At 42.6% G+C, this 27,511-nt stretch overlaps 1 protein-coding gene across 10 annotated transcripts in view; it reads left to right on the top strand.

The window, feature by feature from the left end:
* The window catches only part of KIAA0825 (KIAA0825 ortholog), a 242,669-nt gene that overhangs the window by 1,860 nt on the left and 213,298 nt on the right, over positions 1-27,511 (top strand). For 9 of the 10 annotated variants that reach the window (XM_077347603.1, XM_077347605.1, XM_077347604.1 and 6 more), the window contains exon 2: positions 23,965-24,104. In XM_077347603.1, coding sequence (XP_077203718.1) covers positions 23,974-24,104 — 131 coding nt within the window. In that variant the 5' untranslated portion in view covers positions 23,965-23,973. Of the gene's footprint in view, positions 1-23,964; positions 24,105-27,511 lie in introns of those variants that run through there. The other variant, XM_077347610.1, reaches the window with a different exon arrangement.

The raw sequence follows: 27,511 nt of genomic DNA, 5'->3' as shown, positions 1-27,511 counted from the left end.
TCAAAAACATTAAAAATAACAGCAGAAAAAAATCATTAGGAACAGAAGACATGTCTTGTTCTCTCTGACTTTCAGTTTGTAAAAATAATGTAATGATTCTGTGTAATTTCAGTCATAAGATAGCCTTCCCATGACTTCTCACCAAGTTAGGGTCCAACTTCTTTTTTTGTGCTTCAAGAAAAGCTAGACCAAGTACTGTGAGCCTGAGTTTAGGAGGCAGTTGACAGTGCTAAGGATCCTGCTTTTAAGGACTGATGTTATTATGCACTCATGACATTATAAAGACCACAACCAACCTTGGATCACTGTTCTAACAGAGGCCCCTTTTGCCTGAAACTGCCACACAGAACAGATTTATGATGATCTGTCCCTTTTTCAGATTTATCCTCCTAACCTATCTTTTCTAGTCTGCATTTAGCAGTGTCCTCCCTTTCCTACCAAGACAAACCCTTGTCACATCTAATTGGAATGTGTGCATGCTCAGTTCAAACACAAACTATGATTTCATTGCTCTAACTGATTACTGGGATGCCTGACTCTAGAGCACCTCAATAGTTAAAAGTCTGTCAAAGCAAGGACTGGAAGCCAATTTGTCAACTACTGTTATTCTTAACTGAGTTTCACATGAAGTATGAATCCAAACATCCTGGTTTAATACTGGATTATTTGTCATTGGTTCCCTAGTGAGGCGACAGAGAGAAGGCAATAAACCAGCATTTGTGTAGTTGTTTAGGAAGTGAACCCTGTTTTTCAAAAAACCAACAACAGATACAACAAACCATATGGTGTTTGGCTGGGTAAATACTGGGTGTGTTTATTCCCTCAATGCTGTGTTCCTGTGATCTCAAATGTATGTTCCTGTGATCTCAAATGTAGGCCTATAAAGTAAGGAGGGGTGAGGGACATGATAGGTCGGTGAATTGTGTCATGATTGGATGGCATCTGTACCCTAGGGGGCAGAGTTGACTGTTTTGTTCAGAGAGAGGCTTTGTGTAAGTGCTGAGCATATGCATGTGACGAGGAGTTAGGTGCTGTAGTTAGGTTCCGTAGACTGTGAGAGAGATCTGTGTTCTGCATGGAAGTTATTTGCCTATAAGTGGGAAATGAAGAAGTTTAGCCTGAGTTGCAGTCTGGGAAGTTAAGCTGTGTGGAAGTTATTGGACTTAGTGGTGAGTGAAAACATAAGGCAGTGAGGCTAGTTCTATTTAAGGAACCATTTTATTTATCTACCTATCTAAAACCATTACACCTATTAGCCATACATATTGACTGTACAGAACAAAGCCGTCCTGCTATTTGGCTCCAACTGGTAGCAACAAAAATAAGAAAGGCAAGGAGGCAGCATAACGTACATCATCTCAGAATCATCTCTATAGAGAGGTGCCTTTACAGAGGTTACACTTAAAGGAGACACACAGAATAGAGCAAAATTTTGCACCCTGGTTTTGGATAATGTCTGAATTGAATAATGCTCTTCCCCTGTTCTTTCTCCCCCATCAGGGATGAACACATGGGGGGAATAGACAAATATAAGGGAAAACTGTTCTCCACCAGTTTTCCCCCTTGTTGTTGTTGTTGTTATGTGCGAAGTCGTGTCCGACCCATCGCGACCCCATGGACAATGATCCTCCAGGCCTTCCTGTCCTCTACCATTCCCCGGAGTCCATTTAAGTTTGCAGTTTTCCCCCTACTTACACATTTTTATCTAGTTTTTCAATGGAAAAATTGGAAGTTTGAAGAAGTATTGAAAAACAAAATATTTTTCTCTTTTGGAATTAGTGAAATGCATGTTCAGACAAGGTTTTATTCTACTCAAAATGTGTATAATCTTCAGTTTTCTGATTTTTGTGCAAACCTATAGAAAGAAGTGTTTGTGCATGGCACTAATATCTAGATTTAGGTATTGATTCTAGAGGCACAACCGTATTAAGAATTAACTGATGATGTATAAAATAATATACTATTGAAGAGTTTAGTGTTTTCAGTGAAAGTTGTATTTGCTTTCAGATATGCTCCTGCCCCTATAGTAGTGACAATATGGGGCTATTTCTGTCCAAGTAACATACTTTCTTCCATTTACTACAAAATTGGTGTTTTCTGTTCAGTTTTGTTTTATTTTCCTTACATGTTATAAGGTAGCATAGGGTGCAGTAGTTTGCAGCATTCTCTCTAATATTGGGTGTATTAGAAATTTTGCTTGTAAAAAAACAACAGTACAGTCCTAAGATGATTGTGACACTCGTAAATGTACTGAAGTTAATGGGCTTAACAGAGAACAGCTCTGCTTAGAGTTACGCTGAACAGAAGCTGTATTTTAAAATTTCATAAATATGATGAAAGGGTCTTTTTCATGCTTCAAAATGTATGGAAATATTTGTTTCTAGTTCAGGACATATATTAAATATAATGAAATAGGAAGAAAAGTAAACAATGAAGCTGAATACAGCAGAAATTGGAGTTTGAATCAGTATGAGTACCACTTGATCATCATGTATGTGTTTCCTAGAACAGTGGTTCTTAACCCATTTGGTATGGCGACCCACAAGTCCAAATTTACTTGGTATGGTGACCCAACCCGGGCTGGCCCAAGGGTTTTTGGCATCCTAGACAAATTATGATCTTGGCATCACTCTCTTTCATTATTTGAGAAACCAGATGATTTTGAGAAACATACAAACATTACACAAAGGGTGGTGTTGCCACCACTGTCAACTGAGTTAATTGCATTGTTCCCATTTCAAGTAAACCGTCCTGAGCCTTTGGGGAGGGAGGTATATAAATAAAATTAATTAAATTAACTTTGAAGTGTCATTCTGACATACACAGCCTTTGCGTATGGAAGTTGCATTCTACCCTTTGACCACTCTCTCTTTCTCCATTACTTTATTTATTTCCCTTTAAGATTCTCACTCACTCTAGTGACCATTGTGAGATATCTTACCTTTACCTTTTTAATCTTTTATACAAGTATCCCCTGTGCAAGCACCGGGTCATGTCTGACCCTTGGGGTGATGCCCTCTAGCGTTTTCATTGCAGACTCAATTTGGGGTGGTTTGCCAGTGCCTTCCCTAGTCATTACTGTTTACCCCCCCAGCAAGTTGGGTACTCATTTTACCGACCTTGGAAGGCTGAGTAAACCTTGAGCCGGCTGTGGTGATTGAACTCCCAGCCTCATCATGGGCAGAGCTTTCAGACTGCATTTCTGCTGCCTTACTACTCTGCGCCACAAGAGGCTCTATCTTACTTGTATATGCAGTGAATAAGAAATGGATGATAATGTTTCTAGAGTCAGTTCAGATGATATTTTATAAGGATGGGTTTCTCCTTCAGCTACTCAGGAAGGCAGGATCAATTCAAAATGCCCTCCTTCTGCTTCCTGTCCTGTGGTCTGCATCTCATTCCCCAGTCTTTCTCCTGCCTCAGAAGGGAGCAAAGTGTAGCTAGTGCGTTCTGCTAATTTCCTAATCTTTTACTTGCTTTTGGTCCTCTCCCCTTCTTTTACTTCTTAACTTACCTCTCAAACCTTGATCCCTAACCCATCTGTGTTAAATAAGTGGCAGAGGGAAGGGGAAGTGAATGAGGAAATAAGCCGCGAACACCTTAAAAGATATGAGTTACGCCACAGTGGCCATTTTGAATTGGCTGGGACCATGACAATCCAGTGATCTGGCCTAAATAGCCTCTTACAGGGACACAGAGGACTTCCTCACAGCCAACAAGCTTGGCACTCCCCTTGAGGCCTCAGACTGAGAGGCAATGGGCCCGGTGAGCACTGCCCTGATCAGGGCTGTTCCGACCAAGGCAAAGAGAGACTTCAAGAAAATGGCTGAGCAGGATACAGCCACCATGGGAGAGGGCAACTCAGCAACAGTCATCTGGATTCTACAGGCATGATTACAATGAGGAGTATGTTCCTGAGCTCCCCCATAATTGGCCCACAGAGCTGCCATAAAAAGGGGTTCTTGCACATCTGTGCACTATGATCATTCCAATAGTGAACAAAACCCTAGGGATGACTTAGAGATTCTGTCAGATGAAGAGATCACTAAAGAGGTCTCTGTGCCAGATCAATCTGGAAGATTCTTTAAACAGGAAGAGTATCAGTTCCTTTTGTGCACAAGGTACTCTCCAGTTCTTCAGTCAGGACAATTGCAGAGGGACATGGTCACAATTCTATAGGGAGAAAAAAAGAGGCAATTTATTTCCCAAACGCAACAGGGGTGCAGGAGAAAGAATTGTCAAGAGTGACAGAGAATCCAACGTCCAAGCCAGGACATGACTGCAGGCTGGCAGTGGGAGATTACTTGGCTTTGTTCAAAGGGAAATGGAACCATCCACAAATAGACAACTGGGCAATAAACACAGTTGCCAAAGTTTACAAAATAGAATTTAAGTGCCTTCCACCAAACAGGTTTGTGAAATCAACCCTGACCCTCAATGTAAACAAGAGAAAGATCCTCCTTCAGGCAGTAATCATCTTTCTATTTGTCATCAAAATAGTACCTGCATCAGTATGCATTGAACGAGCATACTTCTACTTCTTCACGGTTCCAAAACCTATGAGAGATTGGTAGACAATCCATGACGTAAGCTAAGTTTACAAACAGACACATCTAGATAAGTTCCGCTGACGTCTTAGAAAAAGGAGTAGAAATCCAATGGTTGGAATATAATCAACTATCTAGGTTTAGTAGTATTCCAGCAACCATTAAATGTAGGAGCTTCAATACCAGAATTTGAAAATCTATTAATTCAAGAAAAAACACATTTGCAAGGACAAATATATAAATTATTATTGAAATACGAAACTGAAATGGAACAGGTCAAACAGTGTATGATTAAATGGATGCAAAATCTTGAGTATGACATTAGAACAATGGGGATATATATGGATTAGAATTCCTAAGCTCACTAACAGTAAAATTCTCAGAGAAAACTGGTGCAAAATGTTTTATAGGTGGTATGTAACACCAAAAGTGATTAAGCGTATCACCACAGTGCCTCCCAACACAAAAAAGATTATTCTTCTATGCAACAATGGCAGCAAGACTAGTTCTGGCCAGAAAATGGAAAATGCAGGAGCTATCTTCAATAGAAGATTGGCTGAGTAAACTGGCGGATCTCGCCAAGATGGCTAAATTGACACTGTTAATGGAAAAATTGTTTTTCCAGAACAATGGGGTCATTTGAACTATTTAAGAAAGTAAAATATACTGGGAAAGGAGGGGGTTTACTATTATAATATGAATCTATAACTTTACTAATGTTTATTATATGTATCTACTTTGTTTCTGCTTTTTGGAAAATAAAAATCTTATTAAAAAAAAAAGATAATTTCTGCGTTACTCCATTGTGGAATCACTCCAGAATGGAGAGTTCCTGACATACATAGATCTCACTGAAGTGTACCTGCATGTCCCAATTTACCCATCTCTTTGCTGGTTCCTAACATTCTATTTGGGAGCAAACGTTTCCAGTATCGCGCTCTACCCTTCAAGCTATCAACTGTCCAAGAGTTTTTTCAGAGTTGTTGATCAACTTAATTGTTCTTCTCAAACATTTCTTGACAATGTTTCCGCGCAAAGAGCACACCTCGCAGGTGCTAAAGACCCTACAAGACTTTGGTGTTCTGGTCAACGAGGAAAAAAGCATTCTCAACCCATCTCAATCAGTTCTCCACTTGGGAGTCATTATAGGCACAGTGAAGAAGTTCTTCCTACCAGAGAAGAAAATTTTCAAAACAGAAAAACAGCAGGGAAGTGATAAAAAAGAAATGTCATCATTAGCCCTAGTGAGTGTTCAAGGTTTGATAGTGGCAGATGCAGAGGCATTGCAGTGGGGTAAGTGGCACACAAGGACTACAGAAATTCCTAAGGCCATTCCAACTGCTAATCACAGCAGGTCAAAGTCGTTCAGTCAAACTAAGCCTTTAAATGAAACAATACCTCACCTGGTGGCCCAAGGCACCTGGACAAATGAGGAAGCCAAATTACCAGGCAGTATCCTAGAAGTGTGGGCGTCTTCCTGGTGATCTGGTATTACAAACTACTATAGAGGCATGTATTGATCGGGATGGACAATACCGCTGCAAGGGCTTACCTGAACAAGCAAGGGAGTTCCCAATCCAGAAGCCTTCTGAAGGAAGTTGCCAGGATCCTAGCCATCACATCGGCCAGACATGTTTTGGAATTGGGAGCCCTATCCAAGTAATCAGAGTTATGTATTTTTCATAAGGGAAGGTGGTATTATGCCTGGATCTTACCTTTCAAACCAAAGTAGACACTCTTTCACAGTTCACAAGAAATTGTTCTCCCATCATTTTGCCCACATCCCAAGCATCCCAGGGAATGGGAACAGCATAATCTAGATGTTATACGAACACTCACGTTACCGGACCCACGCAGAGGATATAAGAAGATTAGACAGTCTTTTCATCTTAGTAAATATATCCAACAGGGACAGAAGATGTCCACAGCAGCAATAAGTAGGAATTTGTGCAACTGCATAGACAAGGTCTACAAATTGCTTAGCATGACAGTATGTCCAGGGATCACAGCTTACTCAGTCCGTAGTGCTTCAGCTAATGTGGTGTTAGCAAATAGGGTTTCAGTCCTAGAAGTCTGCCAAGCAGCAAGATGGTCATCGATGACCACATTTACATTGCACTACAAAATTGGCCAGTACAGCTCAGCTGATGCAGCCTGGACAAACGAGTCCTGCAACATGTTCTGGAACCAGCCTATGATAACCCACCCAGGTATGTTAGGCTTTAGAAGGGCCCATCCTTACAGATGTCCTCTGATCCAGGGGGAGAATGACCATTGGACTTACCAAGAGGGTTCTTCTCCTCTGGAGTAAGGAAGACATCTGGCCCTTCTGGACTGGTTTTAGAACATCGCACAGATAAGCAAGACATAGTTAAGGTTAGTAATATGCAACAGATTAAATTTTTTCTTCCTGTTCTACTATTTAAAAAGAGGTTAAGACAATTAATATATTTAAAGTTGATAAGTTCTAGATTGAGTTATTCTGCTCTTTGGCTCTCGGAGTATCCAGACTGGAAAATGAGACAGAGTGCAGAACAGGAAGTGGAAGGAAGGTGTTTTGAATTGATCCTACTTCTTTGAGTAGCTGAAGGGAAAACCATCCTTACAGATGTCCTCCATATTTCAAGGGAAAAGGACTTTCTTCAGTAAATACAATGCTCAAGGTATGAAAAATAGCAGTGGAAAGGGGAGGGATGGCCATTAGGGAAGATTGGCCTGCTGCCCAATTGCAAAGGCTTCACAATGCACTTTTAGATCCCAATCCACAAGTTGGGAAACTCTGTCCTAGCAGACTTAGTTATCTCCGTATCTGTGGGTGTTGCCATGCTGCTTCATATAATGCATTATGTCATTTCATATTGCAAATGATACATGGGCATTGATGACAAGATACATAACCTTGCAGTCTGTCCTGGTCATGTGAGTAGCAGATCCAAATGTTTATTGGAAGGACTAAATATAAACTAGAAAGTCCACTTTTCAGATAAATTGATAGTGGATCCACATAACCAGTTTCCAGAGCCTACCTGGCCAAATATAACTGTTCCTTTGAGTAGATTACTCATATAAGCATGTCATTGTATAAATAATTATACATGGATATTCACAATTCATTCATGAAATAGCTTTGGGTATATGTGTAGAATCAACCATTGTGATCTTTTACTGTTCTGAATAACATCAGCTATATTCTCAACTATGACTATACTAGTACAAAGGAAAGCAAACATTGGGCACCTCTGTCTTGTTAAAGTCTATTATAATATCCATTAAGGGCATAGAATCAGTGTGCTCAAAGTGTGCAGTTGACCTCCATTTGCAATCTAAAGCAGGGGTACTCACTAATACTCTGTTGCATAGTCTAGATGTTCTATAGTGGTATTATATGGTTCTACCTCTTCTCTGAACGGTTTAAGACTAGGAATAACGGGTCTCTTGAAGCAAGAGGGATGATCGCCTGATGCTTCCTCTTGGGCTATGTAATGCATGTTATAATCTAATTCAGGGGTCCCCAGCATGGTGTCCAAGGGTGCCATGGGACCTACTGGCATTTTTCCTGTTGCCACTAAGTGTTTTAATAAAGTGAGGGTTAATAAAGTGAGGGGGTGGGCTTCTGTCCAGCAGTGTTTCTAATTGGCCTTTGATCTGACTGCAGATTCAAAGAAAAATATTGCTCCAGAACCAGCTGCCATTAAATCAGAAGGAACTTCATTGCATAATTGAAAATAATTCTGTGTATATGCAATAAAATATATATTTAAAATAATAAAGTAATTTAAAGGGGTTCCTAATAAACAGAGCTTCTGCCAGAAAGGATAAAGAATTGCTATTGGAGTTATGTATAACCTGGTAGTTTGTGACTGGCTCCACCTCCTGCAGCTGCTATTTTGTAGTTGTGCCTACCACCCTATAACAGAATTCCAAAGGAGCCCCCAGGCTCAAAAAGGTTGGAGACCCCTGGATCAATGCAACCTTGATCTGTCTTTTTTCCATTGACCCTCTGTCTCTACTTCTTTCATTTTTTGCATTTTAAGGACAGTAATTGGTATGTTCCCAGTATAACCATGCTGAATACCTCAGGGGAGCTGAACACTTAAAATTAATGTTTAACTCTTCTGACAAATGACATGACCCAGCATGCAGAGACAGATGCCACAAACAGCTACTTTAGGCAATAGCCACACAGCAGTGATATATGGTATATATACATAGCCAGTGATTCCAGATCTACTTTGAACAATGCAACTTTTTAACTTGATCCCAAAGATTAAAACTTTTATATTCTAATTACTTCTACTTCTCCTTAGTTAGCATTGTTTTAGCTTACTCTTCCTTTTCTAAAGACAGTATCCTAGTTGACTCATGACTTGTCTAAACATGTTGAAAGTATGAGTCTAACATTCACACTCTGAAAGGCAAATACTGACGAGATCAGTCAAAAGGAAAAGAGGAATAATTTATAAAAGGAACTGTAGATAATGATGCCAGCTCCAGTTGTTTTAAAGTGCATCTCACCTTTAATGAATTAGGTTTGTCAACAGCGTATGTTTTATGCACCACTTCTAATGAAGTGGCACACTAGCAATGCAGTGTATTTTGAGGTTTGCTCTATCAAAGCATTTTGCTGTCTTAAAATAGACCCTTTAAATAATAGATACTAAAAACTACATTTAAATAACATTAAGGTTGTGACACAAACACCAACCAACCAACTTCTGGCAGATTAAAGTCTGACAACTTGTCATTAACTCATTATTCCTTTAAAAAAAAGAAACCCAATAGCAAGATTTAAGAATTGAGTGTCAACTTAACTTCACTTATCCTGGCTTTTGTTATTAGTGCCACAACCTTTATGTCATTTTTATTTAGGCTTTCATAGTTCTTTTGCTAATTTTTTTTCAAAATTCAAATACCACATTTGAAAATCACAGGCTATTTCTTTAGTGATTTACTGTGAACCTCAGGCTGAGGAAACTATTGGAATATTTGGTTAATATAGCAGAGTTCGCCCAGTCATAGAAGCGTGATACTGAGTGCAGTAAATAAATCTCGAAATAAATGTATTGGAAAAAAAAGGAAACTTGCATTTATTCAGGCAGGTCCAGTTCACATTCAGGTTGCGGTCAAAAGCAGAGAAATGTAATCTTATGTATGTATGTATGTATGTATGTATGTATGTATGTATGTATGTATTTTATTTATTTTATTTATTTTATTTATTTTATTTATTTTATTTTATTTTATTTTATTTTATTTTATTTTATTTTATTTATTTTATTTTATTTTATTTTATTTTATTTTTTTATTTATTTTATTATTTATTTGTTTGTTTTATTTATTTATTTATTTATTTATTTATTTATTTATTTATTTATTTATTTATTTATTTATTTATTTATTTATTTATTTATTTATTTATTTATTATACTTCTATACCACCCTCCCCGGAAGCTCAGGGCAGTTTACATTATAACAGAGAACCATACATAAAACAGTCTGTAGAACATGTACATCGATAACCAACAATTGCAACCAAACACAACACAGTATAACAGTAAACAATCGTAATACAAACAGGTCCAGGGCTTGTTGATGGGATTCTGAGGGGGGTGGCTTATTCATTGAATTCTGAAGGGTGGGGGGGAGCAGGGGCCCTTGGTCACTGTAGATTACGTCTGGTCTCGGCCAAATGCCTGGTGGAGGAGCTCCTTTTTGCAGTCCCTGCGGAACTGTTTAAGCTCCGTCAGGGCCCTGATCTCCTCTGGGAGCTCGTTCCACCAGGTAGGGGCCAGAACAGAGAATGCTCTGGCCCTGGTCGAGACCAGACGGACTTCTTTAGGGCCAGGGATCCTTAGCTGATTGGAGGCAGTAGAGCGTAGAGCTCTTTTGGGGGCATAGGCGGGGAGGCGGTCCCTCAGGTACACTGGGCCCTGACCGCGTATGGCCTTGAAGGTAATTACCAGAACCTTTAGTCTGATCCGGAATTCAACTGGTAACCATTGCAGCTGATGGAGAATAGGCCGGATATTGGACCTCCACGGTGTTGCCGTGAGGATCCTGGCTGCTGCATTTTGAACTAGTTGTAGTTTCTGGGTCAGGGCTAAGGGCAGGCCTGCGTAGAGCGAGTTACAAAAGTCCAGACTAGAGGTGACCGTCGCATGGATCACTGTGGCTAGGTGTTCCGGGGGCAGGTAGGGCGCTAGTAGTTTGGCTTGGTGGAGATGGTAGAATGCCAGCAGCGCTACCTTTGTGATCTGGGCCTCCATTGTGAGGGAGGCGTCCAGAATCACGCCTAGGTTCCTGGCGGAGTGAGCCGTAAAGAGCTGCACGCCATCCAGGGTAGGCAGGCGCGCTTCCTCGCATGGGCCCTTCCTACCTAGCTACAGGACCTCCGTCTTTGAAGGATTGAGCTTCAGACGACTCTGCTTGAGCCATCTCGTCACTGCTTCCAGGCAGCTGGCTAATGTTTCTGGGGGAGAGTCAGGGCGGCCATCCATCAGGAGGAAGAGCTGGGTGTCATCTGCATATTGATGGCAACCCAGCCCAAACTTCCGTACCAGCTGTGCGAGAGGGCGCATGAAGATGTTGAATAGGATAGGAGAGAGGACCGCTCCTTGTGGGACTCCACAAGTAAGTTGCCGGCGGCCTGATGTTTTCTCTCCTATTGCAACCCTCTGTCCACGATCCTGGAGGAAGGAGATCAACCATTGAAGGGCTGTCCCTTGTATTCCAGCATCTTGAAAGTCTTATAGTAATTAATGGCATAGAGAGATGCCACAGGAGGGATGAACTTGTGACAAGTGCCCTTCCTTTTATTAGTGGAAATTATAGTCTGGAGGATCCAACCCTAATTTTTAGAAATATTACAAAAATGATTTTCATGATGAATTTTTATAAAACTAATGGTACTGTTATGCTGTGTGTTTTAGTGCTAGGCTTAGCTTCTTGCACCAGTTCCTCTTCATTGTTACAGCCAGTATTAACTGGCTTGTCTCTGTAATGAAATCATGGGATGCCCTACTGGCTGTATTATTCCAAAGGAGTGGGAGATGGGGATTGGTACCATATGTGAGAAAGAGACCCTCAAGTTTGGTCATTCAAATCACCATGGGCAGAATATTATTAAGTACTCCCCCCATTTTGTGATTGGCCTATAACACCCTCCTCCAGCAGATTAGAGGATGAACTCTACCTTTTCTCTGAGTAAGCATATGTATTAGGCAAAATTTATGTATATTATTTTTGGAGATTTGATCTTTGTTGGTTCTTCAAGTTGAATCACTACTAAACTACATCCTTTTAATCTTTCCTTTAATAGCAGGGCTATTTTTACTTTTTACTTTTGAGCTCTCTAAATGCCCTGTTAATGCTTGGATTGACCAAAGTAGAACCAAGAAGTTAAACTTTTGTGCTCTATTCCCCCTTCCTAGCAGAGCTAGAGAACTGCTGCCAAGGTCTTGCAGATGTATATGGATGTTGGCCAGGAGATGTCTGGTTGTACTTCTTTTTCTTTTGTCCTGGCTGGTCATAGATAAACTCAACCAAATAACTTTTCCATGTCTGGATCTTTCTTGCTTTTACCTCAACCCTGAGGAGTAAATGACTTCCCCATAGGACACCTCAGATAATTAGTTTTGTGGAGTGATGGACACCTCTTCTTCCTTAGTGCTGCTATGGTACTAGCTCTAGTCCTGCATTGTTGGCCTGACAGTTTTCTGTTTTCCTAATTGCAGTTGGTTCTCCAAGTCAACCCAGTGGTGAAACTGAGAGTCCTATAATGAAGGCAGACTCTGCTCTATGAATTTCACTTTGTTAGAGAACTTTTTAAAAAAAGGAAGTGGAAAGAGGAGAAAATGTTTTTGTTTTATTTAAATAATAATGGAGCAATATGGAGGCTTTGAGTTTTTAAAACTGGAAAGTGATTAATGCTAAATCTAGCAGTGAAAATGAGCCCTCTCATCAGAGCAGACACAACTGCTCCCAAAAGTTTCAGGTAGGGAATGTAGAGAAGAACAGTACAAGTTCATGGTATTGGCATGGTGGTCCAGAGAGGGAGGAATAAAATGTTGGCAAGCTAGTCTGCAACAAAACACAACTCTGGAACACTAAACAGGAATGCCTCAGTTGAAGCTAGTATGTCCCCAAGATCCATCACACACAGAGGGTGCTATTAGTGTATTGGTGAGAGTCCAGCTCAAACTCTGTACCAGTTGAGCGACAGGGCGCATAAAGATATTGAATAGTATTGGAAAGAGTTCCCTTGAGAAGTTCCCTAAGGGACTTCACATGCAAGCTGGTGGAGGCATTCTTCCTCCTGATGGATGGCTGCCCTGATTCTCCCCCAGAAGCAATAGCCAGCTACCTGGAGGAAGTGATGAGGTGGCTCAAGCAGGGTCGTCTAAAGCTCAACCCTTCAAAGATGGAGGTCTTGTGGCTGGGCAGGAAGGGTCCAAGTGAGGAAGTATGCCAACCCAACCTGGACGGAGTGCAGCTATCAGTGGCCCACTCCACCAGGAGCTGGGTGTGATTCTCAATGCCTCCCTCCTGGACGGAGTGCAACTATCAGTGGCCCACTCCACCAGGAGCTGGGTATGATTCTCAATGCCTCCCTCCCAGTGGAGGTTCAGATCATGACAGTAGTGTGGTTGGCATTTCATCACCTTCGCCAAGCCAAACTTCTAGCGCCTTACTTGGCCCAGAGCACCTAGCCACAATGATCCACACAACAGTCACCTCTAGACTGGATTTCTGCAACTTGCTGTATGCAGACCTGCCCTTAATCTTGATCTGGAAATTACAGCTGGTCCAGAATGCAGCAGCCAGCAATACCATGGAGAACCCACATTCAACCCATCCTCCAATAGCTGCGCTGCCTTCCTGTTGAATTCCAGATCAGGCTTAAGGTTCTGGTAATTACCTTTAAGGCCATATGTGGTCTGAGCCCAGTGTACCTGACGGATCGCCTCTCTGCCTACACCCCTCCAACTGCCTGGTAATCCCTGCCCCTAAGGAAGCTCGCCTGACCTCAACTGGGGCCAGAGTTTTCTCCCTCCTGGCTTCCTCCACGTGGAATGAGCTCCCAGAGGATATCAGGGCCCTGACGCAACTTGAACAGTTCCACAGGGACTGCAACAGGGAGCTCCTCTGCCAGGCATTTGGTTTAGGTCAACCTGAACCAACCACTTCCCATTGGCCCCTGAGCTACCCTCCCATGGAAAATACTGCTGATTCGTCCAACTCTCGGGGCCATCAGTATGTTATAGTTGATTTAAGGTTGTCATCATTATTCTACTGATCTATTATATTGTTCTTTTCTTATCATGATATTGTACTGTTCAACTACTGAGTTATCTGTATTGTTCCCTGTTTTATGTAAATTGCTTGGAGCCGCAGAGGAGGGTGGTATACAAATATAATAAATAAACAAAAAATATTGACCCATTCGATTTAGGAGCACTCGTATTACCTCTTCCAGAAGTGGCTGGCTATATGAGGAGAGCAATAGTTTAAAAGTTTATGTTCTTGCAAAATGATAATTTGCTTTCAATCGCCCAGAGGGGTGCAAAAAGTTTAGAATAGATCTAAGTCAGTCATCCCCCCTCCTCCCAATCGAGCACTATTATTATTGGTCGAAGTGGCAGACGAACAGGTAGGTCTTCTTACTAATTGACAACATCAGGGCTACAGCATTTTTAAAAATATTATCTAATAACTAGAAATTAAGCCTGCTGTAGGCTGAATACAGCGGGCGCTAGCTGTTGGACGCCAGGGTCGCAAGTGGGCAGACTCACCGGCGGCAGGCTGGCAGGGAGCGGGAGTGGTCCGGGCGCGCGGCGGGGCGAGGGCGGCGATCGAGCAGGTGGATGGCCATGTGCTGGGGTTGCCGGCGTAGCGGGTTACCTGTGGAGGAGGTGATCTGGGGGATGAGTCTGCCTTGGGGGAGCCATGGGATCCTGCTGCCGCGCGCCTATGTGTCTGGGCGCAGGCAGCAAGTGCTGGGCGGTGTGGCCGCAGTGGATCGGGTGGGCAGCAGAGCATTTAGGTGGCGGAGAGGCTGGCCAGGTATCTGGGCATCAGCGTTCCGGCCTCGGCGGATCGGGTAGGTGGTGGAGCGGCTTGGTGGGGGAGGTGTTCGGCGGCGGAGTGTCTCACTGGCGTTGGCCTCTGGATGGCAGGGTGGCAGCGAAGGCCGGCCGTGAGCGGCAAGGTGCTGCGGTGGGCGGGTTCAGGAGGGTGCGAGCAGCGGCAGACGGGGAGGTGGAGGGGGGTAATGGGGGAGCGTGGTCGTTGGCAAGGGCAGTCGCTGGGCGGCGGGAAAGGAGCTTTCCCGGAGTCCAGTGGCAAGGGTCGTCCCTGGCAGCCATCCTGCAAGGATGGCAGCTCGGGAGGAGTGGAAGGTGTTGACCGGGCCGTTCGGGAGACGGGCCAAGTGGCCAATAGGGAGGCATGCTTTGCGCGCCTCCCTATTGGCCACTTGGCCCTGGAGTGCCACTCGGAGGAGTGAATCAGGAGCCGCTTTGCGGCTCCTCATTCGCTCCTCCGAGTTTTTATCCCGGACAGGGGCCGCCCTAACTCCTCCCCGACAGCCCTTACTCTTTTATTTAATCTGCTCCGCATGAGCAGATATAATATGGGATCTGTTGAGGTTCTTTTCATGTGTCCAAACATTGGGAAGGGTTCCTCACTAACCAAAGTGATAGCAAATTGGAAATTGCTCTTTGATGGTTTTAGAGAAGAAGAAGAGTTGGGTTTTATATGCCACTTTTCTTTACCAGGAATCTCAAAGTGGCTTACAATCACCTTCCCTTTCCTCTCCCCACAAACCTGTGAGGTAGGTGAGGCTGAGAGAGACCTGATATTACTGCTCGGTAAGAGCAGCTCTATCAGTGCTGTGACGAGCCCAAGGCCACCCAGTTGGCTGCATGTGGAGGAGCGGAATCAAACCTGGCTTGCCAGATCAGAAGCTGCTGCTCTTAACCACTATACCAAGCTGGCTTCCTTTGGGTTTTTTCAACTATGTGTTAAACAATAATAGGTTTTGGTAGCAACATAACTAAAGGACGTAACCATACAGAGTTGGTAGGCAGCTTTTAGTTGGTGGCTACTTTTGGCTTTTCCATAGTCCTTTTGGCTTTTCCATAGTCCCATAGTGTAAAACAAGAAAATGGCTTCACAGGAAACTGGAGGAAAGAATTTTTCCTATGAACATCAATTTAGGTTGAATTGGGTTAGTTGAAGTGTATTGTTTCATTTATAAAGTTTGTATATTCTTCCGTGCATTGAATTTCGCTATTTCTTTCTTCTTGTGTTTTTTTTTTACAGAGCATTTTTTTCCTTAGGAAAGTTATGTTTTTAACAGAATTGTTTTGTCTACTGTTCTCTTGAGCCAATATACATTAAACAAGCAGGTCATATCAGACTCCTGGCAGCCTTGGTATAAAATTAAAAGACTGGCTTTACTAGAGAAGTTGTCAAGACTGGAAATAATATTTGTCCAGCTGGACAGCTTTCTTTTGCAGTCACTAAATGAAAGTTGAGATTCTGTCTCCTCCTTGAAAGCTTCTGTGGCAAGAAGGTAATTTGGACAGTTTGTGCCTTGACGAGGATTAATAAAATCGGATGAACTGAAGAGAAGCAAGTGTGAGAGAACAAAATTGACAATGACACCGTCTGCTATTTGTGGATAAGATAATGATGACTATGTTGATATGATAAATCTAACATTTACATTCTGTTATTTCAATGTGTTAAGCAGGAGCTACTGTAAAATGCACTTTCGGTTGGAGTTTTCAACACTAATAAAAGATCAGTTTTAAAAAGCAAATTTCAGCAGATTGTAAGCTGATTTAAACTAACACTTGATTCTCCTGTAATATCATACAGCCTGATATCTCAGTAGAAATAAACTAATTATTACAAATAATAATAATATGATTATAAATATAAGGAACCAGTGAGGTAATTACTTGTAAAATACATATATTTCTGGTAAGGGCTGGGAGGAGGAGCATGTCTCATGACTTAAATGCTACTCAGCGTTTAACACCAACTCAGGGTGGCTGTCCGGCTTCCTCAGCCGGCTAGCCTATCTGCCCAGTGGCCAGTCAGTTGCCTTCCGTCCCCCACTCCTGACCACCCCCTTCTCCTTCCACTTCCCTCTGTAGCTTGGAGGCTGCTAATCCCTGCTACATGAGAGCTGCCCCTGGCGGTGAGTTCCCTAACAGCTGCCTGCAGCCTTTCCAGGTCCTGGGGGGAGGGGGAGGCCATCTGCAGAGTTCTTCCTCCCCACCCCCACTCCCAATCTAGTGCCTGTTGTATTCCTGAATACAATGGGCCCCTAGTTTAGAATGCAAATACTGTCTGTATTCATTGAGTACAAAGAGTGTTTAAATGTTTTTTATATATATATATATCTATATATATAGATATATAGATATATATATATATAGATATATATAGATATAGATATAGATATAGATATCTATATATATAATCAACAACAGAAAGATCTAAGGCAGTGATCCCCAACCTTTATGAGGCTGGGGACCGGCAGGGCATTGGGCCGCGCCCGCGGATCGGGCCGCACCCGCGAGCCACGCCCGCGGATCGGGCCGTGCCCGCGGGCCGCGCCCGTGGATCGGGCCGCACCCGCGGGCGCGGCCTGCACGGGCGCGGCCCGGCCCTGATTCCCTCTCCCCGCCCTCTCGCAGTAAGAAGCTTCCCGGGCCGCAAGCTTGCGGCCTGGGAAGTTTTTTACGGCGGGGAGAGGGAGCCGCGGCCCGGCGCCATGGCCTTTGCGGCCCGGCACCGGGCCGCGGCCCGCAGGTTGGGGACCACTGATCTAAGGGACATATATGAGGCATGGGCATGACCCAGAACATGAACCAACTCCCCCCCCCCAAAAAAAAGCTCTGGTCATGTCTTGTGAATCGGGTCGTGCCAGCTGCTGGTCCTCCAATGACCCTTTACCTGATTTCTGGTTTGGCAGTTTGTGGTAGAGCCAGGCATATATGCTGCATTGGAGTCAGCTGTCAGCTTAGCAGACACACTGGGGTACCTATTAGTGTTCCAGGAAATGAGGTGGAGCTGGATTTTTGTAGCCTTGGGAATACCAATAGTGTGCCTTTCCAGTCCTGTCCACCAATAAGGGAGTTCTCATTCTGCCTGACAAACAGCTGATCCCAAGGACAGGCTTCTCTCCCTGGAATCAGCTTGGACTATGCATCCTACCCACCCATCTTCTCCTGACTTGGCTCCTCTGAGCGTTAGTCAGAGGAACCAGAGGAACCAAGAGTTGTCAGCAGGGACAGAGCATGTAGGGGCATAGACCCCCCACACACACACACACACATGGCCTGCCAAACAGATCTTCCCCATCCTGACAAGGCTTCTTCAAAACAAACCGAAATTTTCCACTTTTTGCCTACCTCTACTAGCAAGATTTTCCACAATGACTACAGTTCCTACTATACCAAATACTATTTCAGACTCCTGATTTTCCATTGCAGTTTCCTGGGGAAACAATTATAAAGGACTGAAACACAAATTGGGGCATAGAGGGAGGGAAGGCATCAAAGCCTATGAAGTCTATCTCCCAGTTAACCTACATAGAAGTCGGTTAAGCCCATATTTCACCCACCCTGCATCTCTAGCACACTGGGAGTTATCTTACCACATAACCAACCAAATGAAACAAACTAGTACTTGAACAGAATGGGTTTTGTGTAAGTTTAAGGTTTGTGTCACCCCCTGATTTGCGAACACCCACAAACCTCAATTTTTCAGGTTCATGCCCACCTCTGTGAGTATGTACCTTGCTAAAGTACTGGCCTAATTCTTTCCTAGTATACTTTTTTGTCAAATAAATGTACAGCTTTTTGCTCCTTTCAGACTTCACAGAGATGGCAGCAATTTTAGTAGTAAATTATACAGTAAGTGTAACTACTCTCATTATAGAAAGAGAATTAATATTCCTAATTCAGTATAAAAATGTGTTAGATGATACAGATGAATTAATTAACACTTTAATATTTTTTCTGTGGAGGGTTTCTTATACATTTAGATATAATCTTGCTTACAGCAACTGGCTGCATGCATCTGTGCAGATCCAGGAGAATACATTGTCTAATATTTATTGATATTTCAAGGTGGCATACTCAGAAACTCTGTTTTAATTCCCATAAGCGAAGGAGATCATGTGAGATTCTGAGGAGCAAATATAGTGTTTTGACAAGTAATCTGAGCAAGTATGACAAAAATTTTAAAGGAATGAATGCATGAAAACTAAACTGTCATGTTTACAAAGTGATTTTTTCACATGAGAAATGTGTTAAATAGAAAGTCATGTAGACGACATTGGCACAGGTAAATCCACTTACATTTTGCAGCTTTGTAATTATGAAACAATCAACAAACAGTAGTAATTAAAATACTGCTTGGAGAGTATTTTATAGTGTCAAGAATTATAATGCATTCAGTGGAAACATGCATCATTGTATTTTCCTTTTTTAAAGAATTGAGTAAAAAATCAGAAAAAGATGGAGTACTAAACAGCGCAAATGTAAAAGCTTTTGTTGTTATGTGCGAAGTCGTGTCCGACCCATCGCGACCCCATGGACAATGATCCTCCAGGCCTTCCTGTCCTCCACCATTCCCCGGAGTCCATTTAAGTTTGCACTGACTGCTTCAGTGACTCCATCCAGCCACCTCATTCTCTGTCGTCCCCTTCTTCTTTTGCCCTCGATCGCTCCCAGCATTAGGCTCTTCTCCAGGGAGTCCTTCCTTCTCATGAGGTGGCCAAAGTATTTGAGTTTCATCTTCAGGATCTGGCCTTCTAAAGAGCAGTCAGGGTTGATCTCCTCTAGGACTGACCAGTTTGTTCGCCTTGCAGTCCAAGGGACTCGCAAGAGTCTTCTCCAGCACCAGAGTTCAAAAGCCTCAATTCTTTGATGCTCGGCCTTCCTTATGGTCCAACTTTCACAGCCATACATTGCAACTGGGAATACCATAGCCTTGACTAAACGCACTTTTGTTGGCAGGGTGATGTCTCTGCTTTTTAGGATGCTGTCTAGATTTGCCATAGCTTTCCTCCCCAGGAGCAAGCGTCTTTTAATTTCTTTGCTGCAGTCCCCATCTGCAGTGATCTTGGATCCCAGGAAAATAAAATCTGTCACTATCTCCATTTCTTCCCCATCTATTTGCCAGGAATTGAGAGGGCCGGATGCCATGATCTTTGTTTTCTTGATGTTGAGTTTCAAGCCAGCTTTTGCACTCTCCTCCTTCACCCGCATCAACAGGCTCTTTAGTTCCTCTTCACTTTCTGCCATTAGAGTGGTATCATCTGCGTATCTGAGGTTGTTGATATTTCTCCCTGCAATCTTGATCCCAATTTGTGACTCCTCTAATCCCGCATTTCTCATGATGTGCTCTGCGTACAAGTTAAATAGGCAAGGCGACAGTATACAGCCTTGCCGAACTCCTTTCTCAATTTTGAACCAGTCAGTGATCCCATGTTCAGTTCTCACTGTTGCTTCTTGACCTGCATATAAATTTCTCAAGAGACAAATAAGATGCTCTGGTATTCCCATCTCTTTAAGAACTTGCCAAAATTTGTTGTGCTCCACACAATCAAAGGCTTTAGCATAGTCAATGAAGCAGAAGTAGACGTTCTTCTGGTACTCCCTAGCTTTCTCCATGATCCAGCGTATGTTGGCAATTTGATCTCTAGTTCCTCTGCCTCTTCGAAATCCTGCCTGTACTTCTGGAAGTTCTCGGTCCACATATTGCTGGAGCCTAGCTTGTAGGATTTTGAGCATAACTTTGCTAGCATGAGAAATTAGTGCAATGGTGCGGTAGTTTGAACATTCTTTGGCATTGCCCTTCTTTGGGATTGGAATGTAAACTGACCTTTTCCAATCCTGTGGCCATTGTTGAGTTTTCCAAATTTGCTGGCATATTGAGTGTAGCACTTTTACTGCATCATCCTTTAAGATTTTGAATAGTTCAACTGGAATGCTGTCACCACCACTAGCTTTACTATTGCTCAGACTTCCTAAGGCCCATTTGACTTCACATTCCAGGATGTCTGGCTCCAGGTCAGTAACTACCCCACTGTGGTCATCAGGGATGTTAAGCTCGCTCTTGTATAGTTGTTCTGTATAATTTTGCCACCTTTGTTTAATCTCTTCTGCTTCTGTGAGGTCCCTACCATTTTGGTCCCTTATCATACCCAACTTTGCATGAAACGTTCTCTTCATATCTCCAATTTTCTTGAAAAGATCTCTGGTCCTCCCCATTCTATTGTTTTCTTCTATTTGTTTGCACTGTTCATTTAAGAAGGCATTCTTATCTCTTCTAGCTTTTCTCTGGAATTCTGCATTCAGTTGGGTGTATCTTTCTCTTTCTCCCTTGCCTTTCACTTCCCTTCTCTCCTTAGCTATTTGTAAAGCTTCCTCAGACAGCCATTTTGATTTCTTGCATTTCTTTTTCTTTGGGATGGTTTTAGTTGCTACCTCTTGTACAATGTCGCGAACCTCCGTCCATAGTTCTTCAGGCACTCTGTCTATCAGATCTAATTCCTTAAATCTATTTGTCACCTCTACTGTGTATTCGTTGGGGATATGATTTAGTTCATACCTGAGTGGCCTAGTGCTTTTCCCTACTTTCTTCAATTTAAGCCTAAATTTTGCAACAAGAAGCTCATGATCTGAACCACAATCAGCTCCTGGTCTTGTTTTTATTGACTGGATAGAACTTTTCCATCTTTGGCTGCAGAGCACATAGTCAATCTGATTTCTGTGTTGACCATCTGGTGATGTCCATGTGTAGAGTCGTCTCTTGGGTTGTTGGAAAAGAGTGTTTGCTATGACCATTGTATTCTCTTGACAAAATTCTACCAGCCTGTGCCCTGCTTCATTTTGTACTCCAAGGCCAAACTTGCCTGTTATCCCAGTTATCTTTTGGTTTCCTACTTTAGCATTCCAATCCCCCATGATGATAAGCACATCATTTTTTGGCGTTGCTTCTAGAAGGTGTTGTAGGGCTTCATAGAACTGATCAACTTCATCCTCTTCAGCAGCAGTGGTTGGGGCATAGACCTGGATCACTGTGATGTTGAATGGTTTGCCTTGGATTCGAACTGAGATCATTCTGTCATTTTGGGGATTGTATCCCAAGACTGCTTTTCCTACTCTCTTATTGATTATGAAGGCTACTCCATTTCTTCTGCGAGATTCTTGTCCACAGTAGTATACCTGATGGTCATCTGAATTAAATTCACCCATTCCTGTCCATTTTAGTTCACTGATTCCTAAAATGTCGATGTTCAGTCTTCTCATTTCTTGTTTAACCACGTCCAGCTTGCCTTGATTCATGGATCTGACGTTCCAGGTTCCTATGGAATATAAAAGCTTTATGTTCAACTAAACATTTTGTAGCCAATAATCTATATGCTATTGGATTTCGGCTTCCTGTTGGATAAATAGATGACAGCAGTGGCTAGGGGCACTTTCATGAGCTTGCCTTGATAAAAGCCAGATCTAACATCTGAATATGGTCTGTATGTGGAACTGCCCTTGAAGAGTGTCTGGAAGCTACATTAAAAATGCTGTGGCTGGAATTTTGACTGGAATGGGTTTGTGGGGACCACTCCAATCTTGTTCCATCTATACAGGCTCCCGATTTGCTTCTGGGTCAACTTAAAGGTGCCATTCTTGATCTTTTATACCAGGGATTCCCTGGGGGTTTGCGGGACCATCAGGGGTCCGCAGCCTTTTCCCTCCTGCCTTAATGGACTTGGCCACAAGCTAGGGAACTGGCCACCTCCACCTGCAGGGCTCAGTGGTTAGGTCGTGAATATAAAAATCAAAGGGGAGGGAGTCAGTTATACTGCGTTATGTCTCCTTAGCTCCTGCCCTTCATCCCAGTCTACACGTAATAATAGTAAATTGAGGAGAGGGAACAAAAGGTGGGCAAAGAGTGCATGTGGGTGTGGCAGGGAGGTGTGAGCAGCTGACATCACTCAGGGTTCTTGAAACCTGAAAATTTATTTCAGAGGCTCTTCCAGGGTCAATAGAATGAAAAAGGTTGTTTTATGCTGTTTGTAGCCAGCATACTTTAAGGACTGCCTGCACCTAGATAAACCCTCTGGCTGTCTTCAGAGACCCAAATGCAGCTACCCCTGCCATCTGAGGGTATCAGCCTAAGGAAGGGCTTTCCCAGTTGGGATTCCAAAACTCTTAAATTTCCTCCCCAGGACAATATGTCTATCATGGTCTTCTGCCAGTGGATGAAGACTTTGTTTTGTTGGTGTTAGTAAGGGAACACATGTTGGCCCTACTCTGTGTTTGTGCTTAATGTTTTAAATTGTTTTAACTGTTTTATATACATTTATATTATATCTGTATTTTGAATACTGTTTTAATGTTCAGACAAGAATGAGATGCTGTTGGCAAATAACTATGCTGTTTGAGGACTGAAGAGTGGGTCTGTTCATTCATTCCCCCTGAATGAACAGGTTTATCCTGACGTGGTTGGAGGATTAGGCCTTCTCCTTGATACATAGTGCCTTTTATCAGTTATGGCTATATTGGTGGAACATTGTGATCTAGTGATTTATGCTCTGATCACATTCTGATTAGATTGCTATCATGTGTTTTATATAGGACTGCTGTCCAGAAACTTCAGTTGGCTACTGATACAGAGGCCATACTATTCTCAGGGACAACACAATGTTCACATCATCCCATGGTCTTAGACCTGCACAAGCAATCTTTTCGTTTCTTGACACAAATTAAAATGTCCTTACCTCAACATCTTGGAGCTGGGGCTATTTAAGGAATGTCTCCTCTAATACTGTCCAGTCCAACTCTGTCTGCCCCGATCTGCACATTTGGGGTAAATGGGGACCAGAGACAGTGATTGTCTTTTGTTGTTATATATTTGCTTATTCGTTGTCTAAAGAGTCTAAAGAGAGAGAGTGAATAAATTGAATTATAAATTAATTATAAAAAGGTAAAGGTATCCCCTGTGCAAGCACCGGGTCATATCTGACCCTTGGGGTGACGCCCTCCAGCGTTTTCATGGCAGACTCGATATGGGGTGGTTTGCCAGTGCTTTCCCCAGTCATTACCGTTTACCCCCCAGCAAGCTGAGTACTCATTTTACCAACCTCGGAAGGATGGAAGGCTGAGTCAACCTTGAGCTGGCTGCTGGGATCGAACTCCCAGCCTCGTGCAAATAGTAAAGTGAGGAGGGCAAAGCTTCAGACAGCATGTCTGCTGTCTTACCACTCTGCGCCACAAGAGGCTCTAAAAAATGAATGAATAAAATAATTACCAGAAATATGTAGTGGTACAGATGTGAGCAATAACTATTAGTAATGTACCTATTTCTGTTCATTTTTAAATATCTAATTCAGCCTCTAGGAATGGAGTGGGGAGGTGAATACACTCTTGAATCTTCCAATTTGGATTGCTTATTAAACATACTTCCTGGAGATCTGGAATTTCATCAGATACTTGGAGACATTGATGAGAAAATAAAGAAAAATGCTTCTAGGTAAGGTATTTTTATTTGTATGCTGTCTATACACAAACACACATACACACACAGAGTACTGCAGAGGTTTTTCATTAAACAAATGCTTATCTTTCTCTGCTGCAATAATGCTGGTTACTGCTCTGTCAGTACAGTTTCGGATGCTAGTTTCCTTCTATCAGGGAACAAACGAAGCATGCTAACTTTTTTCTGATGGAGGCTTTTGTTCCTTAACATGGTCAAAATTTAGCAGCTGGATTTTTTTGTGCCTTGAATATTCAGTAACAGGAAATCACTACCTGCTGATTTATCAACTGCTAAAGGTATAGGATCCTCTTCTAATATGCTTTTTCTCTTTACCTATATATAATGGTTGGCAAAGTCTGTTTCAATGTATGTGGAGAAATACACAGGCAAGTGAAAGCTTATACCCAGAATTAATCTTAGTTGTTCTTAAAGGTGCCACTGGACTCAAGATTTTGTTCTGTTGCTTCAGACCAACATGGCTACCCGCCTGAATCTGTCTTCATTAAGCAAAATTTAAATTCAACACATTAAAAAGTTTGAGTCAGAGAATATTTATTTTACTGTGCAGGTCTCCTGAAACTCACATTCCTAATCCTGTTATTATAAGACAAATTACTAAAATATCTTGTCCAGTGATTTCTTGTCGTGATTTGTAGTCACTTGTTATCACCTAGATCAGTGGTCCCCAAACTTTTTGAGGCTGGGGACCGGCAGGGCAACTGCCCGCCTGCGCATGCACAATGCACGGGCGCGGCCCTGATTCCCTCTCCCCCCCCTCCCGCAGTAAGAAGCTTCCCGGGCCGCAAGCTTGCGACCTGGGAAGTTTTTTACTGGGGGGGGCGGGGAGAGGGAGCTGCGGCCCGGCACCATGGCCTTCCCCATGGGTTGGGGACCACTGACCTAAATTAGCCTGAAAAGTCTCTAATAGGACCAGAGGTAGGTTGACTAGATCATGGGTCATCAATCCCCGGTCTGCGGCCCGGTGGTGGGCCGCAAAGGCCACGGTACCAGGCCAGCGGCAGCCATGCCTGCCTCCCCCCGCCGGCAGCAAGAAGGAAGGGAAGAGGCAGACACAGCCGCCGGCAGGGCGGTGACACAAACACGCATGCACGCTGTTGCCACGCATGCACGTTAGCGCCCCCTAGGGGCGAAAACATGCATGTGCAGCAACTGCGCGTGCACGTTTTCGCAGCACCCGGGCCGTCGGCTCTTCCCTCACTCCGGAGGCGGTTCCTGACTTGAGAAAGGTTGGGGACCGCTAGACTAGATGGTAAGCCATTCAAGTTCACAAAGTGACTACATTTTATTATGGGAGACATAATAGACATCTTTGACAAAATGTTGCTAGAGCCAAAGTATGTGGGCAATGCATCAGGTTTCAATCTCCTGAGAGAAGCCGACATGAATTATGAAGATACATCTCACTGTGTTATCATGTTTAGAACTAGAAGAAGAAGAAGAAGAGTTGGTTCTTATATGCCGTTTTTCCCTACCCGAAGGAGGCTCAAAGCGGCTTACAGTCGCCTTCCCATTCCTCTCCCTAGTGTTTGCAGGAGCTATTCCATCAGGAAATTGAGCATGGACCATAAGATATTGCTTCCATAGAAGACCTTGGATTCATGAAAAGGCTCTTTGATAACAATGAAGATATTTGTTTCAGGGGCACCATTTCAAACTCATTCATGCTCAACGTTTTCTTGAAAAGATCTTTTTATAGAATGTGTTTTATAGGCCACCCACATATGCTGGTTTAAAGATGCCTTCACATATTCTTTCAAAGAATTCTCATAATGAAATTATGAAACTTTAAATCTTTACCAGAATGAGAAACCTTTATTACAGATACCCCAAACAATAATGTTTTATAGTTGTTAGCAATGTATATTGTATTAGACCAAGATGTAAACAATCCTGAATCCGAGAAGTTGCTTTGCATGCAGTGAGGTGTTGGTGGTCCTGATTTTCTTATCCTATATTTGTCCCTTGCTTCAAGGTGCCCTACATAAGTGGCTTTTCAGGGGACATAAATTGCTGTAAGGCATAATGCAAGAATATCAGTTATTTGTATGGGAGTTCCCAGTGCATAAATGGTCTTTGGGGGCTAATTAAATAAAGCTTAATCCTGGCCAAATGGAGTGCTACTGGTGAGCTATAGGTCTGACCCAGGATTTAAGGTGTCACCCATTCTGGATGGGATTGCACTCCCCCTGAAGGAACAGGTCTGTTATTTGGAGGTACTCTTAGAGTCGGAACTAGGGATGGGCGATTCAGCTCGGATAAAGAAAGCTTCATGTGTTAAGACTTATAATGGTATTTTAGAGTAGAAACTATATTTGTAGTTGCTCCACATCCTCAATAATGCACGTCAATAATGCACGTTTTTCAATAAAATCCATTTTTTTCATCCATAAAAAGCAACATGCCATAAAATACAATTTCTGAACTGGTAAACCCACGCCTCTTTCTTTCACATCTAATAAAACCTAAGATTTAATACAAGGCTTTCTGCCTTGCAAAATAAATTTTGATAGGTCTTTTTGTCATTGTTTAAATGGTGCATCATATGTCAAAACTGGTATTATTTGGAATATAAATAATATTCTAGTCAGTACATTCATTTTAATTGCAACAATTCTACCCAATAATGATAATTTTAAGTTATCCAATCTTATCAAATCTTTTAAACATCATTCCATATTTTACATAGCTATTTGAAAATAGAGTTTTTGTTAGACAACGTAATTGCCTAACAGATATTTCACCATTTTTAAAATTTTCAGTTGTTTTTTCCTTTAGTTTTATTTGTTCCTGTCCATTCATATTTTAATTAATATTTTTGAATTTTATTTATTTTTAAACTTGCTACTGTTCCCAGTTCTTTCAGCTTAATCATTAAAAACTCTATACATTTCAAGGGGTCCTCTAAAATAGCGATCCCCAACCTGTGGGCCGTGGACCACATGTGGTCCTTCGATTAATTGGAGGTGGGCCCCGAAGGACGCCTTCTCCCCCCCCGGCCCTTTACTTCATCCCCCCCGGCCCTTTACAACACACTTCAGGTGTCATTGTCTCCCAACACTCCCAGATGGGACTATCTCGTTGCAGAGAAACAAGCTCAGGGTTCCCATTGATTTGTCATTGTCATGAGTTAAAATGTCCATGAAAATAAAATGTTCCTTATGTTCGTTATTGTGGCGTGTTTGTATCTTATTTTGAAGGGATGTTTAAACATTACCATAGCGATCAGAGAGCGTTAGGGCAGTGGTTGAGAGTAGAGGAGTAAACTACCCCCCCTACCGGGCCTCAGTAAAAGGCGTTGAGTGGTCCCCGGTGATAAAAAGGTTGGTGACCACTGCTCTAAAACAAACACCAAAGCATCCACAAAAACTATTGATTTATAA

Source organism: Paroedura picta, chromosome 7 (assembly GCF_049243985.1).
Source record: "Paroedura picta isolate Pp20150507F chromosome 7, Ppicta_v3.0, whole genome shotgun sequence".
NCBI classification, from domain to species: Eukaryota; Metazoa; Chordata; class Lepidosauria; order Squamata; family Gekkonidae; genus Paroedura; species Paroedura picta.
The sequence above is the reverse complement of the archived record's forward strand: the minus strand, read 5'-3'. Positions and strand labels throughout refer to the sequence as shown.